Genomic DNA, 20,595 nt, shown 5'->3' with positions numbered 1-20,595 from the left:
CACATTTTCCTCTAGACACGCAGGCGAACTCAGGAGTTCGTCCAGCTCCACTAAAGGAAGGACTCTAAAAGGACATCTGCATGGATAAATCAATAAAGACTTCCTTATTAATTCTTTATTAGGACTCTTTTTTGTTTGTTTTTTTTTTTTTAATCTGTGACCGATTGCATGGCTGATCTGGCTCGGTTTCCTCAGCGCGCACCCCGCTGAGGAAAGCCGGAAGAAGGATGCTGGGTTTTTGTCATGGAGACAATTCAAATTCCTCTGCATGTTGGCCCGACCAGAAAGCCCTTTCTGAAACGCAGGGAGACACATGAATAAATCCCCCCCACACACACACACACACACACACACACACACACACACACCCACACACGCAGACATAAGCTTAATCTGAGAAAATAAATAACCCTCTTATTCACACATCCCTGAAGGTCCTGGAGCGCCAGGAAGACACAACAACGACTCAGACGTCTGGTGATCGAGCAAGGATGGAGCTTTATTCTTCCGTCGGTGGCACACATTCATGTTTCCTCATTTAACCTCTGCCTCAGCTAGAATTGCGCTCAGTACAAACTCAAATCTGTTTCCTGGAGTAGATTAGAGACGATGATGGAGTCGGCTAATAACAGCGAGGTGAGATTTTGCTAGTAAACCTTTTGCCGTCCTTGTTTAAACAAGTCTTTAGTGGTCATTCCCAAATATCTCCCTGCTCAAATATTGACCCTGGTACCCACCTACATTTCAAACATTCGGCAGCTAGAAATTAAAGGGCTGCTTAAAATTACTCCAACAAGCACGCCATCAGCCTCCCTCTCTCAAAGGAGCGTCTCATAAGGAGAGGTCATTAATATTTCACCCGGAGGACAATCTTTTAATTCATTATTAATGATTAAACTTATCTGCAGGAGGAGAGAGGTCTTATCTGAATTACAAAGAGTCTGGAGCCAACGATAATCCGTGCATCTACACAACCCCCACCTCTCGCCCCCTTTTTGAGAGGAAAGTGAGGCGGCAGACCTTCTGTCCCGCTCTGTTAGAGCTGCAGAGATCTGCAGAATATAGTTCTGCATTGGTCCCATGCTGTGAGCGAGCGTCTGGCCCTGGGGCAAGGTGGCAACGATGGGTGCAATGCGAGGAAGATAAGGTGGAGATTTGTCAGATGATATTTTTCTCTAGCATAAAACGGATACAAACTGCTGCAGTTTAGGATAATATTTGTGATAGATGCCAAGCTGAAAGGTCAACATTAACACAGAAATTATATAGTCAATTATTTTAATCTAAAAAAACAAACTGTAACTGGCTAGTTGAAAAATTCAACTCTTAAACCAATCATAAATGCCCTATGTTTGTGTTTTTCCAGCATATGTCTCCATGGTTCCTTCACATTATCAATAAGCATCAGTGTACTTGAAAGCATGACTGCAATTATTGTGTGCTGTTAGCTGGTGTAATTACACTACCTAATGCATTTATTGCAATATTTATGGCAAAGATTTATTTTTAGAGCATGCTTGTGTTTTGGGGGAACCAACAATATTCAAGGACAGAAGTACTGCCAAAAACTTAAATTCTTAAATACTCTTCATCATCACTTTTGTCATAATAGCATTTGCTGGAAGGCACCACCATGCAGGCCAAGTAAGAAATCTATATGTATCACACAAAACGATTTCACGAAAAGTAAAGTTTAAAGTGATGTAAAGGCTTCAAGCTGGGGATCGTCAGCAGGGTGCATTTATGGATCTCGGTGAGCAGGAAAGAATATACCAGGTTGTTGGGAGTCTGGTATGCATTTATGTGTAGGGTCAATTTGGGTTTTAAGGCTTTAAGGGTGAGTCGTGAGATTTTAGAACCGATTTATAAGTCTACCAAGAAGGCAATACTGGAAAGCCAAAAACAGAAAGTAACTTGTTTCTGCATTTTTAATTTGCCTATGCAAGACAGCAGGGGGAGCTCTGACTGATACGATCAGTCATTAGTCTCGGTGGGAACAGAACAAAAAAGCTTTTTGTACAAATTTAGCTGAAAAGAATGAGACCAGTTTAAAGAAGTCTGATTTAAGTAACTAGTCTTAGAGTAAAATTAAAATATATATATATCAGTTAAAACACAATGTATTTGATGTGTGGATTGGTACACTAGGGGATTAAATAGCTCAGATTAAAAGAGATTAAAATGAATTGCACAACCTGGCAAAGCCCAGATCAGTTTTTGATTAAGCCTAGAGATAACAAAGGGACCACTTTCTTTTTACCATGACTCAAGGTAAAAAGCAGGTCGTAAAATTAAAACAAGTACTGAAATAGGCTTCATATTTAATGTTTAGTTCTGTAGTTGAACAGCAAATGATTATTTAATGACTTCCTTCTTCTTCTAGGAAGAAATAACTCAGGAAGAAAGTTTCTTTATTTTCCATAACATTGTAAATATGTCATTTTTATAATTTTTCACAAGTTGTGTAACCCAATCTCAGTTTCCTGCTTTATTTTCAAGTAAACATCTCCGACAGGTCTCATCCGAGCAACTAACAGATAATCTGGTGATCACCACTTGCTTTAGTAAAATCACTTGATCTATATTACTATTCAGAGAACAACACTGTCGATATTCACTCACAGATTTATTTGTAGAATTATTTCAGCTACAAAGTTCTTAGTGAGCACGCTCTATTTCCACCATGTCATTATACATTAAACAAAGATTGAGCAAAAATGGGAAAACTCTGTCAAAACAGACACAATACGAGACATTCAAATGTGATGGTACTTTTACAATATGAGCCTTTATTACAGATTCTGGCACTAAATGTAACAAACTAAAATTAAATGGTTGCACAAGGCATATGGTTTTAAAATCCTGAACATTTTGGCAGTGTTTTTTTTTATGTCTATGTTATATCTAAAATGTAACTAAAATTAAATTTCAATTTAAAATGATTTGCTAATCAAAGTATTTCCATTTCTTCAAACATTTGCCAGTGTATTGCTACTAGGATCGATAAGAAAAAAGTTACTTTACACATTGCATCAATACAGCTTGGACCTGTCATCGCAGCACTTTTTAAAACATGCCTTACCTGGTTCCTATGCCTCGGTTTAAAACTTTAAAACCCAGGAGATCAATTATAGAGTCATTAGGTGGCTTATAATGTAAAACTGTGATCGGTTTTTCCACAAACAGGATGATTTAAGCACCTTTAAAATTTTGTGGCAGTCAGCATTTCCTAATGGTAATAAGCTCTGCTGCAGCCAACCATGAGGAGGGCATCGAGGACACTGCAGAGCAATTTTAGAAAGAGCCTAAAAAAAAAAACAATAAAAAGAAAAAACACAGAGAGCATGGTATTTGGATTGGACGGCTGTCTAGAGGTCAGATTATTAAATTTCAGACAGCGTGAAGCCTGTTTGTACAAAGCAAAAATTACAACCCCATTATTTTTTCAATTTTTCTACCTTGTTTTGGGATTTATTCCACACCTCCACCCCCTCTCGCCGCCTAGTTGGGCTTGATCCTCATCACAGGTACAATGGTCACTCTGTGGGAGATCAATACCTACAAATGAGGTTATTTTCTCCGCCATGAGTCACAGCAGCGGTGTCCTTGAATAAGCTCTCGTAAAGGTGTGATGAACATAAACAGCCACGTGGCAATTTGTGAGCATTAATGGTGTGACTGTGGATGTGCGTGTCTTTTTGCCCCCTGTGGGTTTGGTCATCTGATGAGCTGCAGGCTCATCTCTCCCTACAGCGCCCAGATGGCCTGTGATTATGAACGGCTCAGTAGAGATTACCGTGCAGCAAAGAGATGAAGAGAAATGGAGAGTAAAAAAAAAAAAAAAAGAAGTTCAAATTAGGATAAAGAACGGATACAATCGAATAAAATGAACGTGGGGGTATGCAAGGTCAAAAAAACGGGCCAACAACATGACACGGCGGCAACGACAGAAGGCGTTTGTCACAAAGTAAGGCAAACCTCTCATCTGTCCTTCTTCACAGAACCGTGAAGACTTTCAACAACTTATCGCTTCCCTCGGCTTGCTTTCATTTCAGAAATGCTGACGACCAGTTATTATGATCTCAGATTTCACCAGAGCGGAGTGCAGGCGGAAAAGTGTGAGTGTGCGTCAGATGAGAATGTGTATAGCAACAAATACACTCGGGGACATTTGTCCCCAGCAGCTGGCCGAAATGATGGATCACACACAGACAGGTAAGCTAGCCCAACAGAGTCGCATGAAAAATTATCAATGCTCCGCCGAACCGACAGCAGTTAACCTCTCGATGCGTTTGCTGTAGCAGCTTCACCTGAGGGAAAACACAGAATGTCTCCAAGAGAGCAAAGGATGGCAAAAACACCTCAATGCACATTTCTGATCCATGGTACACAGATATATGTCATGGAATATATATTTCTGTGGTAGCATGATGGAGAAGCGTTGTTACTTTAGTTCAGATTTGTTCTTATACAGACTTTTTTTTTCTGGTTGACAAATTTCATGTTTGGACCATTATTCCCTCTGGCTTTGGATGCTATGCATCAGCAAGGATTTTGCTCTGTATTTCTTTACTTTCAGACTTTATGATGCGCTACCATGGCAACACAATATCGTTTTTTTAGAACTGGGAGCAACTGATCAGCTTCTCAAAAGCTCTGATAAATCTTGACCTACAACCCTAAACCTCAGAAAGCTTCACGGATGCAGAGACGGACTACAGAGCAGAGTGCAGCAAAGGAAGTTCAAATTATTGCTTCCATCGAACACAAAGTTGAGGACGCTCATACACTGAAAGGCACATCAGTAGGCAAATTCGGGTCGCCTGCTGATCTCCACATTGTTGTGCAGCAGGACGAATTTTGAATGAAATCCTTACTGATTGCAGGATGATTACCTAGAGAATTACACCCATCCCAGTTTGTAGTAATGTTACTATTCATGTTTTTTTTTTTACCATATTACGTAATAATGTCTAAGGCCTTGGGTATTCTTATACATCCTTCTCCTGGCTGATACTCATTGACATAAAGATCTCTCTAATACTTTCAAAGCTCTCTGTGGACCATGGTGTTTTGTTGAGAGATCGAGACGTAAAAATGTCAGCGAATGTTTTATAGAGCAGCTAGACTTTATTTGGGGTTAATCAGAGGCAACTTGAGTGGTGGTGAGTGTATACTGACCTCTCCAAAACAGGAGTTTGAATGCAGTGGTTATTTCTGTAAATAACCACATCCCCAGTTATATGAGTGCTTGCACAGCATTATTTTAGCTTTATATTTCCACCCTTAAAATATATCCGTTTGCTTCTAAATCGAATTGTGTGGGTTATAGGTCGTGTCAAACGTGCAAAAAGCTCGATAATGATTTCTCAAGGCCTTATTTTTCCCATTTAACAAAAAATCTACCATTTGTATATTCATTTTCGAAGTACGATACATGGACATGCACAGATAGATTGAACTAGAACAAAAACAAGATTGCTAAACATTCAGGGAATCTCTGAATGAGCCAACGCATCATTAGCTTGGACAGCTCAACCATCACAAACACTAAACTGGTAGTAGCAGATTTTCACGGCTCAGCCCAGCTGCAAAACAGATCAGAAGAAAAGGCAGCACACCCTCCAGACTTGGTTTTAGATATCCTTCACTGAGTGAAGGCAGAAGGCCAGGTTTAATAAGACTCATCATTCACGCCACAGAGTGACAGATGACAGTTTAACAACCTACTGTACAAGCCAAGCGTTTTTCAAGGATGTTTTTACAGGAAGTCATTAGACAGATTCAGGGAACTCTGAGACAGCTTCAAAGGTAATCAGCTGATGCATGCAGACACAAACCTTCACACAACATACATGCCTGGACTAAAACCCAGATGTTGTACCACCCAAGGCAGTCATCTGTTTCGTTACATGTCGACCTTTTTAGGTTCTTCCTAAATCTAATGAGGAGCTCGTTAGTAACTAAAAATAACAAAACAAAACATAAAATAAAAAATAGAAAACAGGCAACTCCTGAGATATCAGCAGGAGGAAGATAATCCACAGCAGGACACAGGAACAGGATCCATCTGTGTGGATGTACCTCTCATCTCCTCATTAGGAGCAGGCCGTTATGACTGTCCTGTGATAAGAGCTGAGCAACACACACCATGAAGTGGGAATTTAAACTCAAATGCTCAAAATCACAGCATCAAGTCTTAAAAGCCAATTATATTTAAAAAATGAAAGTTTTGTCACAGAATAACCACGAAATTGAATGAATTGCAGGGATATTATATGATAAGAGCAGCATAAAATACTACGTAACTTTCTAAAGTAACAAAAATTTGGTGTGTTTTTCTGAATAGTGTTGCAAGAAATACTTTGTAAGACCACCTAAATTGCGATTACATCTCAGCCGACTTTGCACAGCTAAAGACTAAAATTTTAGTTTCAGTTGTTAATTGCACAAAAGGTCTAGTTCAGTCAGATTAGACGGCGAATGTCAGCACAGGGAACATTTTAGGTTTTGCCACAGATTCTTGACTTGGATGCAAGTCTGGACTTTGACCAGGTCATTCAAACCATTTTCTGATAATGGACAAAACAGTGCTCAATGAGCTGTTCAAAATTGGAAACATTTTAATTTTCTTTTCTCTCTGAGCTGCCTGGTGTATACTTGAGAAATAGAATTATTTCTCAAGTACTGTGAGTAATCAGTTTATTAACATAGTCCGCCTGTGTGTAAGTTTACTTACACACAGGCGGAGTGTGTAAGTAAACTGTGTGTAAGTTTACTTACACACAGGCGGACTATGTTAATAAACTGATTACTTTAAAAATATTTGCACTTCACATATTTAGGAGTATCAGATTAAATAATTAATAATTATTTTTTACAATTATACAAAACATTAGGTTGGTCTATCAAACTGAATTCAGATAAAATGGATTAGTTTTTTGTTGTAAAATGATAAAACGTGGAAATGTGCAAAAAATTTAAATACCTCTTGCAGGCGATGCATAGTTAATTCAGCAGCCATTAAGCAGTGAGCTAGAGTGCAATTCGCACCACCATCTGACAGGGCTACGTCGCTTCACAAACTCATTACAGGAGCAGCTCATGATTAATGGCCAAGGGCCAGCACAGACTATAATAGGAAGAAGAAGAGGAGTCCGTCGAGAGTCAGTCATCTGCTACTGGGGTGACCTTCAGCATGAAGAACCAAAAGGACACCAGCTCAACTGCTGCAGCTTAGAACCTGTCTGAAACGCAGGGACATGATCCCGGTGAGCCATCAGGGTTCACTGTCCCTAGGCCGGTCACTGGACATGTTTATTCCACTATACTGGATAGGAATAAAGCAAAGTTAAACATTTAATATGTAAAATGAAGTATTTAGGCACGTCTGACTTGAGTGCTTTAGCAGACTTCATTACAGGGTCTCAGTGGACTTTCAACAGTTTCAGTCTTAATGAGGCTGATTCCAAGATTTGGAGGTCTTTTACCCTTTATCAGGAGACTTCCTGGTCTGCGTCCCTGTGGGTGTAAGGCCTTTCTCATGCAGAAAAACAATTAAAGACAAATATAAACTAATGATATTTCTCAAAAAGAATTATTCACGGCAAACTTAATGCAGAAACCCTGCTTTTGGCATCCAAGTATTTTTAAATCAAGTGAAAAGAATTAAGGTTTGGGGTCTCCTGAAGCTGAGATTATGCTGCCACCTACTGGCAAAATAATAGCTGTACAGTCAGAGAACAACAATGATGTATCAATATAATTTTAATGGGGAGGGGCAGAGAAAAGTACCCTGAAGTTTCTGGCTTTAAAAGCAAAAAAAAAAAAAAAGAAGGAAATTACATGCCAGAGGTTTGTGAGGCCTCTTCGCTTGCTGTTTATTATATTACTTAGAGTAGCAAAAGGACTCCAACTTACTGCAACACCTCGATTCCACTAATGAAGTAAATACCAAAAAGAAAAAAAAAAAAAAAAAAGAAAAAAACATTTGTTGACAGATTGAAGCAGGTGCCTGTGAGGAGGAAAGGGACAGAAAAGTTTAGAGCTTCCTGCTGACAGACGGGCCCCGAGGCTGTTTGTTCATGTCTGAGTGCATGAATCCTACCTGTGCGACATGTCAGCTTTTAAGTGCAAAATGTTACACAGACCAGACACACGCACACACAACTCGGAGAATGTGAATCTTAAAGTCTGCTTGGCTTCTTTTGGATAAATACTTAGGGCTTAAAAGGAAGGAAGAGGACAGAGAAAGACAATGGTTTAATCAGAACAGAAGGACGCAGCAGAAGGAGGGGCATCCACAGGCGGAGAGAGCCTGGAGAATTGAACACAGGCTGCTTTTGTTGGCTACAATCAGCCGGACTGGGACGGCATTTACTGAAGGGTTTATGGTTGCATCTGGTGAGGCAGTGTGAATAGCAAAGATGATTTAGGAGGCTGGTTAGGCTGAAGGAGGAACATCAAGCATGAAAAGTCCCGCAGGACAACTTTCAAGAGTATAGATCCAGTATGGCTTGAAAGCAGTAGTATGTCACTTTTATAAAAAAGAAAAAAAAAAAAAAACACGCTTTCACATATTTGTTAAACCTATCACTATGTCATGACACAGATGTTATGTGGAAAGAAAAAAAAAGAGCTCATCTACCTTCTTCATCTGGACAAATACACACCTCCATCAGAACCAACCGATTAGAGCCAGGAAGAGGGTCTTAGCGCTGTCAATCATTCTTGCGTATGCACTGCTCACATCTTCCCATTTGTACATGACATTGACTGACATCACTACAACACCCCTCCTAGCTTTGATTGGTTGTTTTTGACTGGGACCAGTGCATTTCTTTGGACACCAACAGTAGCTCAGGGAGCAGGTGGAGGAGCTTGATCTTTTCACAGATTATCAGTCTCATATTATCATGTCACAACGTGGTGAAATTATGTAGAAAAAAAATGTATCTGCTGTAGCTTTAAAGCTTGCAGACTCAAAAAAAAAATGTGGTGTAAAATGAAGCTTCAGTCACATCATCAACCAGCAAGTAAAAATGATGCAGACTGCATTTTTTAGTTATAACTTGATGGCAAATAATAAAATACCTGAAGACTGCAGTTATTTCTAAATGGCTAAAAAGCCAATGCACAACTCAGCCATCCATCCATGTTCCTACAGGGTAACTAACCAGCTTGAGTATTTTCACAGAAAAAATGCAAATATCTGGTTTGAACTGTAGATACCCCCTTCATTAGGTTTTTAATAACCTGCAGAAGAGTACATCACAAAGTACATGTCAGGTGATTTATTTATAGAACAGAAAAGGCCAGAGCTCCTGCTTTTTTAACGCGTTTAATTAATAAAAACTGTCAAACGAAATCAAGAAAGAGAACAACAGAGTCAGATACTGAACCACATATCTCTATTGTGGATATTAGCCCTTCACCCAACATTTGACCACATTATGTTATTACCAGGTTTATTAAGTCACATTATGCTTAATCTAGTTATAAAAACTATTCTCAAAACCAAAATAACTAAATTATCTACCTTCAACAGAGGAGGCAAACAGAAAAAAACAAAGATAAATCTTTACAGGCTTTGTGACAGAGCCTTGAAGAGCAAATCTCCAGAGACAGAACTATTTTTGGGCATCAAAGTAGTAAAAGCAGTTCATTGTTGCACGCCATGCAGTAAAGAGCTCATCAAAGAGCAATCTCAGGCTTTGTGTATACAGACAATAGTTTATTTGTCGATGGCTTTGTGCTTAAGCTGGTTTTGTTTGGAATTATTAAAATATCTGTAACATAATATTCATATATTCAATAATAAAATGTGTGCAACTCACTTTTTTTTTTTTTACTTTTATCAATGGATTAGCTTTTATGGTTATATGCCTGTACAGAAGCTGACCCTTCTAACCTGACAGCAACCTTCACCTGGCTCCGTTTCCCACTCCCACCTCGTTTCTTCTGCCCCGCTTCCCTCCGCTCTAGATCCCAGGGCCTCACCCCACTGTGTACAGGAAGCTCTGATTCTGTGGAGCCTGCTCTTCTTGATGATGAGAGAGAGAGAGGGAAAAACACAATGCTTTCTGTGTGCTAGGAAGGAGCTGAACTCATAAAATGCACACACACAGAAGGAGAGAAAATATAATGGAACATGCTTTTACTATTAGGGCTCAGTTTTTTTGTTTTTTTTTACTTTCCATATGACTTTCCCAGGAAAATTCCCCTCATCAGGAAAGGTCAGATCCAGACAGACAGCAGACTGGAGAAGAGAGACAGAGATACAGGCAGGCCAGCAGAAAACGCTGTGCAGAGACATTCCTGTAGCTGAAAAACTTATTTTTCTGGAACCGACTACTGAATTGTAACGAAACCTGAGAGCATATCTGCAGATTTAAAATGATTTTCCACCACTTTAAGAGCGACCACGCTCCCACTCTCAGAAGCCCAAAATGTCTGCAGACAAACATCTGGCTTGCAAACATTTACAAAGATGACCAGCGTGAGATTTATTTGGTCGTGAAGTCGGTGCTCAATATCTCACGTTAGCCCCCTTTATTGGGTGACACAGAGTAATTGTGTTCTTTTCTGGAAGGCCTCCGCAGTTGGTACCATTTAGAAAAACTAGGTCACTTCCGCCTTCTGTGTGCGTGTACGCGCAAGTGTGTGAGGCAAGAAAACTCCAGTATAAACAAAACGTGCAGGAAGAAGTGCTACTCTGAACAGAAACATCCCAATCATAAACTACAGTTGACTCAGTTGTGCTGCCGTCGCTGTCAAACTCCAGCAGGATCTTATTAATCTGGAAATGTGACTTCTTCGGGGCAACAAAACATTTTCATCAGACTACGATTTGTTTAATTATGTTTATCTTAATCTGTAGTAGCTTTAGTAACAAACCACAGAGTTAATTAACTCTGTACTATTACTACTGAGATCTCATCTGAGGTCACTGGTCTTTCCAGATATATATAAACTTTCATGGAAAGAATAGGGCTGCTTTGTGTAATTTCGAGACATCGCAGTTTGTCCACAACACTTGTTCACACTCTGCCATTACAACACCTCCCGTCCTCTCCACTAACGCTTTTATAGCAGTGTACACCTCATAGCTTGGTTATGTTGTCGCTTAAAGGATATAATTAAGGGAACAAAGAGGCTTCGGTAAAGCCACCAATAGTAACTGATAGGCTACATTTTATAGTAGGGTGGGAATTATTTGAGTGACTTGAATGACAACACAAAAACATTCCTGAGGATAAATCTTCGCCTCGATACCTCAGTCAATTCAATTCACTGCAAGCTGCTAATTACAGGTGAAAAGAAAAAATCTTGTACTGCAAGGTGTTTTGATATTACAACAGCACTACTTTTCCAGTCCAAGTAAACTTTGTCTTACAATGTGCTATCCAGCTGACTTCAGTCCATGTTAAGCCGGCAAATACTATTGTTTCTATGTTTGAGACTTTTATTTTTGATGTATGCAAGGACGTTTCCCTGCGATTGACAAAGTCAGCTAATACAGACTCAAAGGGATTAACAAGTATAGAAGAGCACTTTCAATCTTTTTTTTTTTCAGAATTTCAGTCGTGAGACTTTGGTTGTAAGTTGGTATAAATAGTAGCTTTCATATATTTACAGCATTCATACACTATAGATAGTATCTGATTAATAGCTACATGTTGAAAGTAAACCTAACAAGTAACTCACAAAAAAAGACCCTGGAGTGAACTGTGTCATCTTTAGGTCAAAATCTAATTTATCAAAGATAATTTTAACATTTTCTACTCTGAAATGAGATTCTTCTACCCAAATTTTGAGAATCATGAAAATCCAAATAAACATTTGTTTGATTTTTTTTAGCATTCGCACCACCTTAATATGAGGGAATGTATAAAAAAAACAATATATAGATTAGACATGATAGCGCTACATCTATTACAGAGCTTTTTAAAAGCAATTTTATTCTATTTTTTAAGTTAAAATACATTTTTTTAAAAAAGCTGAGATTCTAAGTTTCCCTGAATGCAAAAATTGTCTGGTTCTTGTGAATCTTGTCCCAAGTATTGTCTTGTCTCATTAGTTGAATCCAGTCCAGCTTCAGTCAACAGGAGCGGCTTCTCCGACACACCTGAATTCAGTTAGGGACCACTTTCTGAAAAATATATATTTTTTTCTGTTTATTAAATGAAACAAAAAGAAACATTTTTTAATTTAAAAAGAAACAAATTAACAAACAGCCTACTCATTGTTTCACTTGCTTTGAGCAAAATTAAAATAAGGTTTGTGACATTTGTTTTAATAATAAAAAATAATTTATACTCCTGGCAAATTTTGGTTTACAGTAACGTTTTAAAATTTACCAGCACGCTTTTTGTGATTGCAAGTAATATTAATGTTTATGAGTGACCTACAAAAAGAAACATTTTATTCATGATATGTCACCCTGCTCTCGTTTGGCTTAGCATTACTGTAGCGGTGCGTGCTTGCTTATGGACGCAATGCTTGAGCCATGCCTAAAACTTATGCAATAACCAGTTAAACAGGAGAGTCAATTATGTGTCTGCCATAGTTATAATAGAAAAGGAAAAAAAAACACATTGAAACAAACCAGTTCCTAATTTCATACAGTCCACATTCAAATGATCCTGCGCTTCGTTCTCCCTCATCAACTAATGTTGCACCTGCGAAATACAGCAAACCAGTGTGTTTATTAGGCGCAAAAAAAAAAAAAAGAAGCTAAGCCGACTTCTAATGCTATCACAGTTTGAATAGAAAACTTGGTTATTAAAATGAAAACTTCTATGTTCCATAAAACATACTTGAGCTGTAGACAACAAAAAATGTTCTGGGTACACATGTTAACGTATAGCAAAGAAGACCTGTCAGAGAAACGCTCCGTCACCTCCAGGGCTGCTTTTCCGCTCACGCAAACAAACAAAAGTCACGCGTCACGTTTGGATGAATCTCAGCAACAGCCGGACACATGCATGACCACCATCAAGGGAATCAAACAGACACCCGGGCTGGCCAGGAAAGAGCCTGAAGCTTCTCAATGTTCCTGGATCTGAGTCATGCTGTCTCACACAGTTGTAACCAGATGAGACAGGAGGATGTAGAGATCCACAGGATGTGTTCTGATAACCGAAATACACCCAGTTCTTCTGTTTATAAGTATTAGTCACCAAGGAGTTTTGTTTCAGCAAATACTCAATGGGGTGTTGCTGTAAGAAGTCAAGCAGATGATTGCATTAAGCTCCTCAGATTCCGGCACATGCACTCGAGAACAACACAGGACGACAGACATGTTTGCTGTTATTCGGAGGCAACATTTATGTACGAAGGGCGGCGGCTTTGTGGTTTCTGGGTTGAAAGGCGCGAAGCACATATGTTCACATGGGCTAAAACCTCTCGACTGATATTGTTTCCCAAACTGCAAAGAAACAACCGGTGGAAGCTGCGACATACATTTATATCCTGTCATATTTTTTTTTGACACCTCAGATTAAATTCCAATGAAATAAAATCAGTAAATACTGTCCACCTGTGCATGCCTTAATCTCATTATAGGTGTAGCTGTTCTGTGGAGGTCTTAGAAGTTTATTAGAGAATTAGGACATAAGGGAACACAACGAACAGGTCAAAGATGAAGATTTGGAGAAGCAATGATAGCCTATAAAACAATACCCAAAGCTTTTGACATCTGAAGGAGCTCTGTTCAAACCATTATCCGAAAATGGAAAGACTCGGACTGCAAACCTGCCAAGATAAAACAGTCCACCTATGTACGTAGACAGATCAGACAAGGAGAGCATTATTCAGAGAAATGAGCAGTGGTGAATCTGAAGGAGATGCAGAGGTCCACCGCTCAACTGGAAGAATCTTGTGACAGGACGGCTATAAGCCATCCAGTCCACAAATATAGACGTTATAAAAAAATGGCAAGCAGAAGATCCGTTCTGAAAAGTAATTGAATACAGGACAGTCAAGAAAGGAAACAAGTTAGGAGCTGCAAAAGTCTTGAGACCGGTATCGAGCTTCCTCTCCCAGCAGAACAACCATAAACATCCAGCCAGAGCTGCAATAGAAAGTAGTTGAAACTATGTGTGTCACAATGGTCCAGTCAAAGTCGAGGCATAAGTCTAACTCAAAATTTGTAAAGTTAAAAACTTATGTTTCCGGTGTTCTCCAACCAAACTATTTGGGCTTTTTTTTTTTTAAGAGTAATGGGCTAAAAGTCCCTGATAAATGCAGCGAAAAGGAGCTGACTTTAATTTTCACTTTACACTAGATGGCAGTGGTCTACATAATACAAATGATCAATATACATTGAAGTTTGTGCTTGTAACTCGACAAAATGTGAAAAAGGTCAAAGAACAAAAATACCTTTGCAAGTCACTGTTAGAAGAACTATACTTACGACCGAGAGATCAGATTAGCAGTCTTATAAAATTCAATAAAACCTGAGCCTGATTTAATTTAACCCATGCGGTTATCCGATCCACATGGTTACACAGACTGAAAAGGTGCTGAAATCTCTTTGAAACTCACCACGATCAATATTTACAAGACACCTTGAGTGTCTGCTGGCATGTCTGAGGAACTGACTCACATCTTTCAACTCTCTGTCTGGTTCACTCTCAAGAGAAATAATTTGAGTTCTTGTAAATCCTGTTTTGTTTTTTTCCAGCTCTGTACATCTGTGTAGCATCTCTAACCAACTGCCAGATATGGTCACTGAGCTCTGACTTTGTATATACAGCTCTGTACAGTCTACGGTCAAAGTGTGCTGCGTTATTGTAACTCCAGCTACAGCCAATGAGCAGCCGATGCTAGCATCAACTTCTCTCTCACCAATCAGTAGAAAACATTTAGTGTACTTCATATCTGCTCCTGGAATGTATGCACAAGCCTAACAAGTCTTGTCTTTGATGCGTTCAAGCATGGTGATCAGTGGCTGCAAATCTAACAGCAAATTTGCTCAGATGTGGGCCATTTGCTTCCAATCTTCAAAGGCTAGAGCAGCTGTCTACTTTTGTTTGTAGGGCTTTACATTTTGTATAAATGCCAGAAGCTCATATTTACTCTTTGGCCAAAGTAAAGTGCAACACTTTATTCTGTCTTTTTGGCCCAAAACAAAGTGTCTTTTTTTAAATGCTCTGCTACGTTTTGGTTAATCGCTCAATCTCTAAGATCTCAAAGTAGACAGAGCTGAGTGACGACAGTATCACCCACAAGAGAGGTGTTGCACATGTCCACTTCTACTTCTACTGTGTATGCCTATCTTCTCCAGTAACAATATGTATTATTAATTCCGGGTTATATCAGCTTCAACAAACTATACACCCAATACATGTTTATATTTACCTCCTGAATACTAGCACATGCACTGGTTGGCAGAAACCAGGAGAGAACTACATTATCAGCACCAAGATAAAACTTTAAACGAATCGAGATAATGCTGATTTTCAAAGAAAACAAGCAAACAAAAAAAAATGCTTCCTCCAAACCCAGAGTGGGGAGGAATGCTGGAGAGGCACAAAATCCGAGCTGCTTGAGTTCCAGTGTGAAGTTTCCACAGTCGGTGCTGATTTGTGGAGCCGTGTCACCTGTTGGTATGGGTCCAATGTGTTTTATCAAGTCCAAAGTCAGAGCAGCAGCAGTTTGGGAGAATATTTTACATCACGTGCCTCTGCTGACTGGGTTTAAAAAGACTGACTTCATTTTCCAGCCAGACTTGGTATGGCCTCCCACACTGCAAAAAGTACCTCTAACCGCTTTAATCATCACATTATCGCTGCACTTGATTGTCCTGGAAACTCACCAGGAAGGTGAAAGTCACCAGATCCAACAATGCAGACAAGTTGCTCAGCAGGCTGATAGGTGATGCAATAAAAGGAGCCCAGACCAAGCATTGAGTGGATTTACCCTACAGTACTACATGGAGATACTGTTTAGTAGGTCAAAATCTATTTTAAAAGTATTTTTTATTAGTCTTAAGTAATGAACAAGATTTCATCTCTTTCTGCTTTTTAAACTTGTTTAAAAACACGTTGTTTTCTCTGGCTTTTAACCCCAAGACAGAAAGCATCTGCGACTTTTTAATTTCTATTTTCTTATAGCTACAATTCACTTTTTCCAACTTAAATAATGCATTGATGATTACAGATGATGGCATCTGTAGTACTATAACAAGCAAAACTATATCTACTAGCTGTCACATTATGTAGAAGTGCAGCTCATCCTCCATTATCCCCGTGTTTCGTTTCCCATTTGAACCAGTGATTAATCATCTAATGCCAACGACAACAGTGCATAGGGACACATTCAGAAAATCTTAATTTAGTAATAGAGCTAGATTCATTTTAATCTGTTTTTTAAAAATAACCCAGGGTGTGTAAATCCTGTTTAGAATCCAGGATTGGAAAAAAGGCCACGCTGTTCAAGAGAAAATTTTCTCTTGAATACTTGGTGACCCCTTTAACCCAGAGTAACTGCTGGGTACTCCCTCCGTGAGCTGCTGTAAACGGTTTCATTTATCATTACTGACACACAGACTTTACTATAAACAAGAAAAGATACAGTACAGGGCTGAAACCCTCCTCAGTGCTCCACGGGGTTCCTGTATAATAATTCACACCCTGGTATAATTATGCTATGTTGCACAGACAATATTTACCAGCTACGCTAAACAATGGTCTAAATTGCAAATAGTTGTGGGCAAATTTTTGCTGCGCAGGAAACTTTCCTTCCCGTCCCGTTCTCAAACTCCTAAGAAAAAGAGGAGGTGCTAGTAGTAGATCTGATGCTGAAGGATTTTCTTTTCATGATACAAACTCCAAAGCAGCCAGCCAGGACATCCATCCTGCCACTCGTGAACCACAGTCCCCCCCGTTTTTGTCAGAAAGACACTGACCCACCTCTGAGTGTAGGAATAAGAGCAAAATCTGTCCATAAAGTTTATATAAACAAGTCAGAGGACTGCGGTGGACCTCAGACTGAGAGGCATGCTATCCATCCCACCACAGTTTATTTGTGATGTGGTTTGTTTTAATAGATTCTCCGATGATTCGATGCAAGCAGCCCGCAACCCGCACGACCCTGCTATCGTAAATACAAAAATAAGCATCGGAAAGCGCTCTGACTGGGGTAGGGTTCCCACGTGGTAGTACAGTTAAGGGAAAAAGAAATAACATATCTGATTGTGTGTGCTGTGCTGTGCTTGGGGGAAGAGGGTTTAAGGAAGAGGGGGCAAAAGATTGATCTGAGACAGTGTGGGAGAGAGCAAGGGAACAGGAAAAACACAACAAACAAAAAAAAAAAATTATGAAGAGCAAGGCCTTGAGAGTGAATATGAATGTGTGTGGGAGAGAGACGATACAGTGCTGAACTGCAGGAAAAAGAAAGTCAGCCAGGAGGACGGCAGATCGATCCCTCCCTTGAGCCTCACAACAAACAGACTCTCTTTCACTCTGCATAGTTTACCTCAGCTGCAGCCTGATATCGTCCCATCAGCACTTCACGTCAGCCATACCCTCCTACCACTTCTTTGTCTTAGGCATTGCTAAAGCAGATGTTTACAAAAGTATGAAGAAAGAAAGAAATCCCCTTTTTTTTTTACTTAATTTCCAGTAAATCCATGGTTTAATATTAATAAAAACAAAAAAAAACATTAAAACTATGAGTTACACTATCCTGTAAAATCAATCAATCTCCTTAGAACACGTCATGCTCAGGTTTTCTATTTGGTCTGATTTTTTTGTGGTAAATTGTAACGTGATCCATATTTTCCCAGGAAAAAAAAAACAAGAATATTTCTAGTAACGTCTGAGTTCATTTAAAAATGTAGGTTAGCTTTTTTTCCCCCCCATTTTTATTTGTAATCATAAACATGTTTAGTAGTGTTCTGTATGGCAGCAACACATCTATCATGAGTTTTCTGTTTACTGTAAGCATTTGCAGCTCCAATGATGATGTTCCAGTGAACATCTAATGATGTTCTGGACGATCAGAATTACTTTGATTTGATCAGGACTCATATATCATAAGCCGTAATCAGAACCACAATCAATACAACAATTTTTGAAAAATACACTACAAAATTAAATCATATATAGAAGTTTAGCCTTTTAAATGAGAACTCATCTCCATTATATTACCCAATTACAAATAACAATAAAACGACGCACAGCTATTTATGCACATGTTGACGAAATAACTTGCTTATGTCCATAAGCAAGCAGAAATTTAAAGGAATGAAATGGCAAGGGTTGGGCAGAAAATGTCAAAGGGGCCAAACTGACCTGGAGCCCAATGAAACACATGGAAGCGGTTTGTGAAGGGGACCAGTGCAGACCGGAATGGCCAGATATCATTATCAGAGATCAGACCGAGTTAAAATAAAAACCATCTGGTCTGGTCAGTGTGTTGCATTAAGACGGTCTTAAGGTCCAAAGGTTTCCTGCAAAACTGCCGGCTCACAAGCTACGTTTGCTAATAGATACAAATATAAATCAGCCTCATACTGCCAGTTATAGTACAGTCTGTCCTACTGCCATCATTCAGTCAACATCAGAAGGAAGAAAGGTAATCCCAAAGATCGGCAGTCAGCTCCACAATACTCACAAATCATTTAACAATTTAGGTCTTGCAGGCGGAATACACCTTTTTACCCATTTTACAAACAAGGAATATGAACAGGAGCCAATAAGATGAAAACATTCAAAAAGAAATATAAATAGATTCAGACCATTATGCAGGTCCTGTCATAGTTAAATTTACCTTACCCTCATCAGTCAACGCACCATTAATCCTGGCTTGGGAAAGATGCAAAAAATGTGCAGTGTTCCAACAAAATGCATCACCATCTTTGTTAAAATCTGTCAAAGTCACTTGCTAATCCATCTACCAGACATAATTGTATTTGTATGAATTTAATTTATTGCTCTATCGTGTTACTGAAAATTAGTTTGATCTTTTTTTGTCGTCTAAACGGTCTTGTTGCGTATTTGTTGTAAATTGGCGCTGATCAACTCCATTCATGAGCCTTTTGTGACCCAAATACGTACAAAATAGTGTTTGCATTTTTTTTCTTCTTCAGTACATTTGTAATTAAATCAGCCATTTCTGAAATTTTGCACTGGAAATCCAAACTTTAATATTACTCACCTTTAACTTCCTTGACAGTGTACATCTGGTAGTGGAACAAAAATAAATAAATACAGCACTCGATATATCTTTAAGACTGAACCAACGTGAAGATGGACAGCTAGGGAGTGTGTTAATTATTTAGCTGTGGCAGAAATGCAAGTCAGGATCTCATGAAATCATCTTGCTACTAAAAATATGTCTGCCCACACTGCAGAAGGGAAACCACAGAACACACACTCATCTCTAACTTATGGCCTTCTACCGACCTGCAGGACAGATCAGACACATTCATCGACCTCCAGACTTTTAATATCTGCCTCACACACACTGCTACTCCTCCACTTAGATCACATTCCTCACAGGGACACGGTTACAGCCACTCACAATAAGGAGGACAGTGCAGAAGCCCTCTTGTTATCAGAAAGTGTGTTTACAGCTTGATTTCCGGTCACGGCTTACTAACTAAATTACTGCAGATATAATGTGAGTGTCTGTGTGTGTGTTTCAGAGAGAAGGGGCTCAGTCAGACCGGAGACACAGTGAGGTCAGGGCCTTTTCTCTCAGGGTTTGGCACCGCTTTGCTCCTATTCTTGCCCTTTCTGTCCGCCAGCCCGAGCTCCCAAGAAGCTCCAATATTAATGCTCCCTTCAGTTTGTGTTTATGAGGCCGCCTGACGAGCATAACAAGTCTTTTTTTTTTTTTTTTTTAATTCTCTTGTTAGATACGGGCCTGCAGCTGCCCCGCTGACAGCTGGCAAAAGCATTTTTGGAGATTCAAATCCTGTGCGCCAAACCCGCCGCGACTATCTGGAAACAACTCCACAAAAGTGGAGGCTGTTTTCAATGCAGACCGAATGATCTGGGAGGGCAGTTCACTTACCCGTCGCTGAAACCCCCTGCATTTTTTTCCACAAAGTTTCTCTCAGGTCCTCCCCTGCTGAAGTCGTCTTTTTTCTCGGAGAAACTGGCAGCAACAGCGGTGGCTCCAGCGTACCGCGGACTAACAAAACTATTTAAGAGCGCTCCTCTTCGCCGACAAAAACTAACAGAGACACCGGGGACTCTTCATTGTGTCCTAATGTACAAAAAAATGTTATCCAGGTCAGATTTTGTGCAGAATTAGAGCCCTGTATTCCTCCATGTAGCCCTTTCTCCTCCCCTCTCCTCCGGAGGCTGAACTCTCTCCTCTCCGTGCCGCTGGAAAAATGAATTGCGCGTTCCCGTCTGTGCAAGGCGCAAGCACGACAATCCCATTCATTTATATGTAGAATTGAGTCTTTAGAAAATAACAATAAAAACTGTTACAAGCTAGAGTATTTTTTTTAACAATTGAATCTGTTTAAGCTCTATGAAACTGATTTGATAGAGTTTAATGTCAAACACTTAGCAGTGGCGCTACCAAGGAGGGGCCAGGAGGCTTGATCGTAACCAATCACATTCTGATTGCAGT

General features: G+C 39.5%; 1 protein-coding gene across 2 annotated transcripts in view; it reads right to left on the bottom strand.

Annotated features, from left to right (window-relative positions):
• fgd (faciogenital dysplasia) overlaps positions 1–20,363 on the bottom strand; it is a 63,727-nt gene extending 43,364 nt beyond the window's left edge. The window contains exon 1 of one of the 2 annotated variants that reach the window (XM_008414078.2): positions 20,026–20,363. In XM_008414078.2, coding sequence (XP_008412300.1) covers positions 20,026–20,047 — 22 coding nt within the window. In that variant the 5' untranslated portion in view covers positions 20,048–20,363. The remainder of the gene's footprint in view (positions 1–20,025) is intronic. The other variant, XM_008414077.2, reaches the window with a different exon arrangement.
• Between the last annotated feature and the right edge of the window lie 232 nt (positions 20,364–20,595).

Source organism: Poecilia reticulata, linkage group LG7, assembly GCF_000633615.1.
Source record: "Poecilia reticulata strain Guanapo linkage group LG7, Guppy_female_1.0+MT, whole genome shotgun sequence".
NCBI classification, from domain to species: domain Eukaryota; kingdom Metazoa; phylum Chordata; class Actinopteri; order Cyprinodontiformes; family Poeciliidae; genus Poecilia; species Poecilia reticulata.
This window is presented reverse-complemented; position numbering and strand designations above follow the sequence as displayed.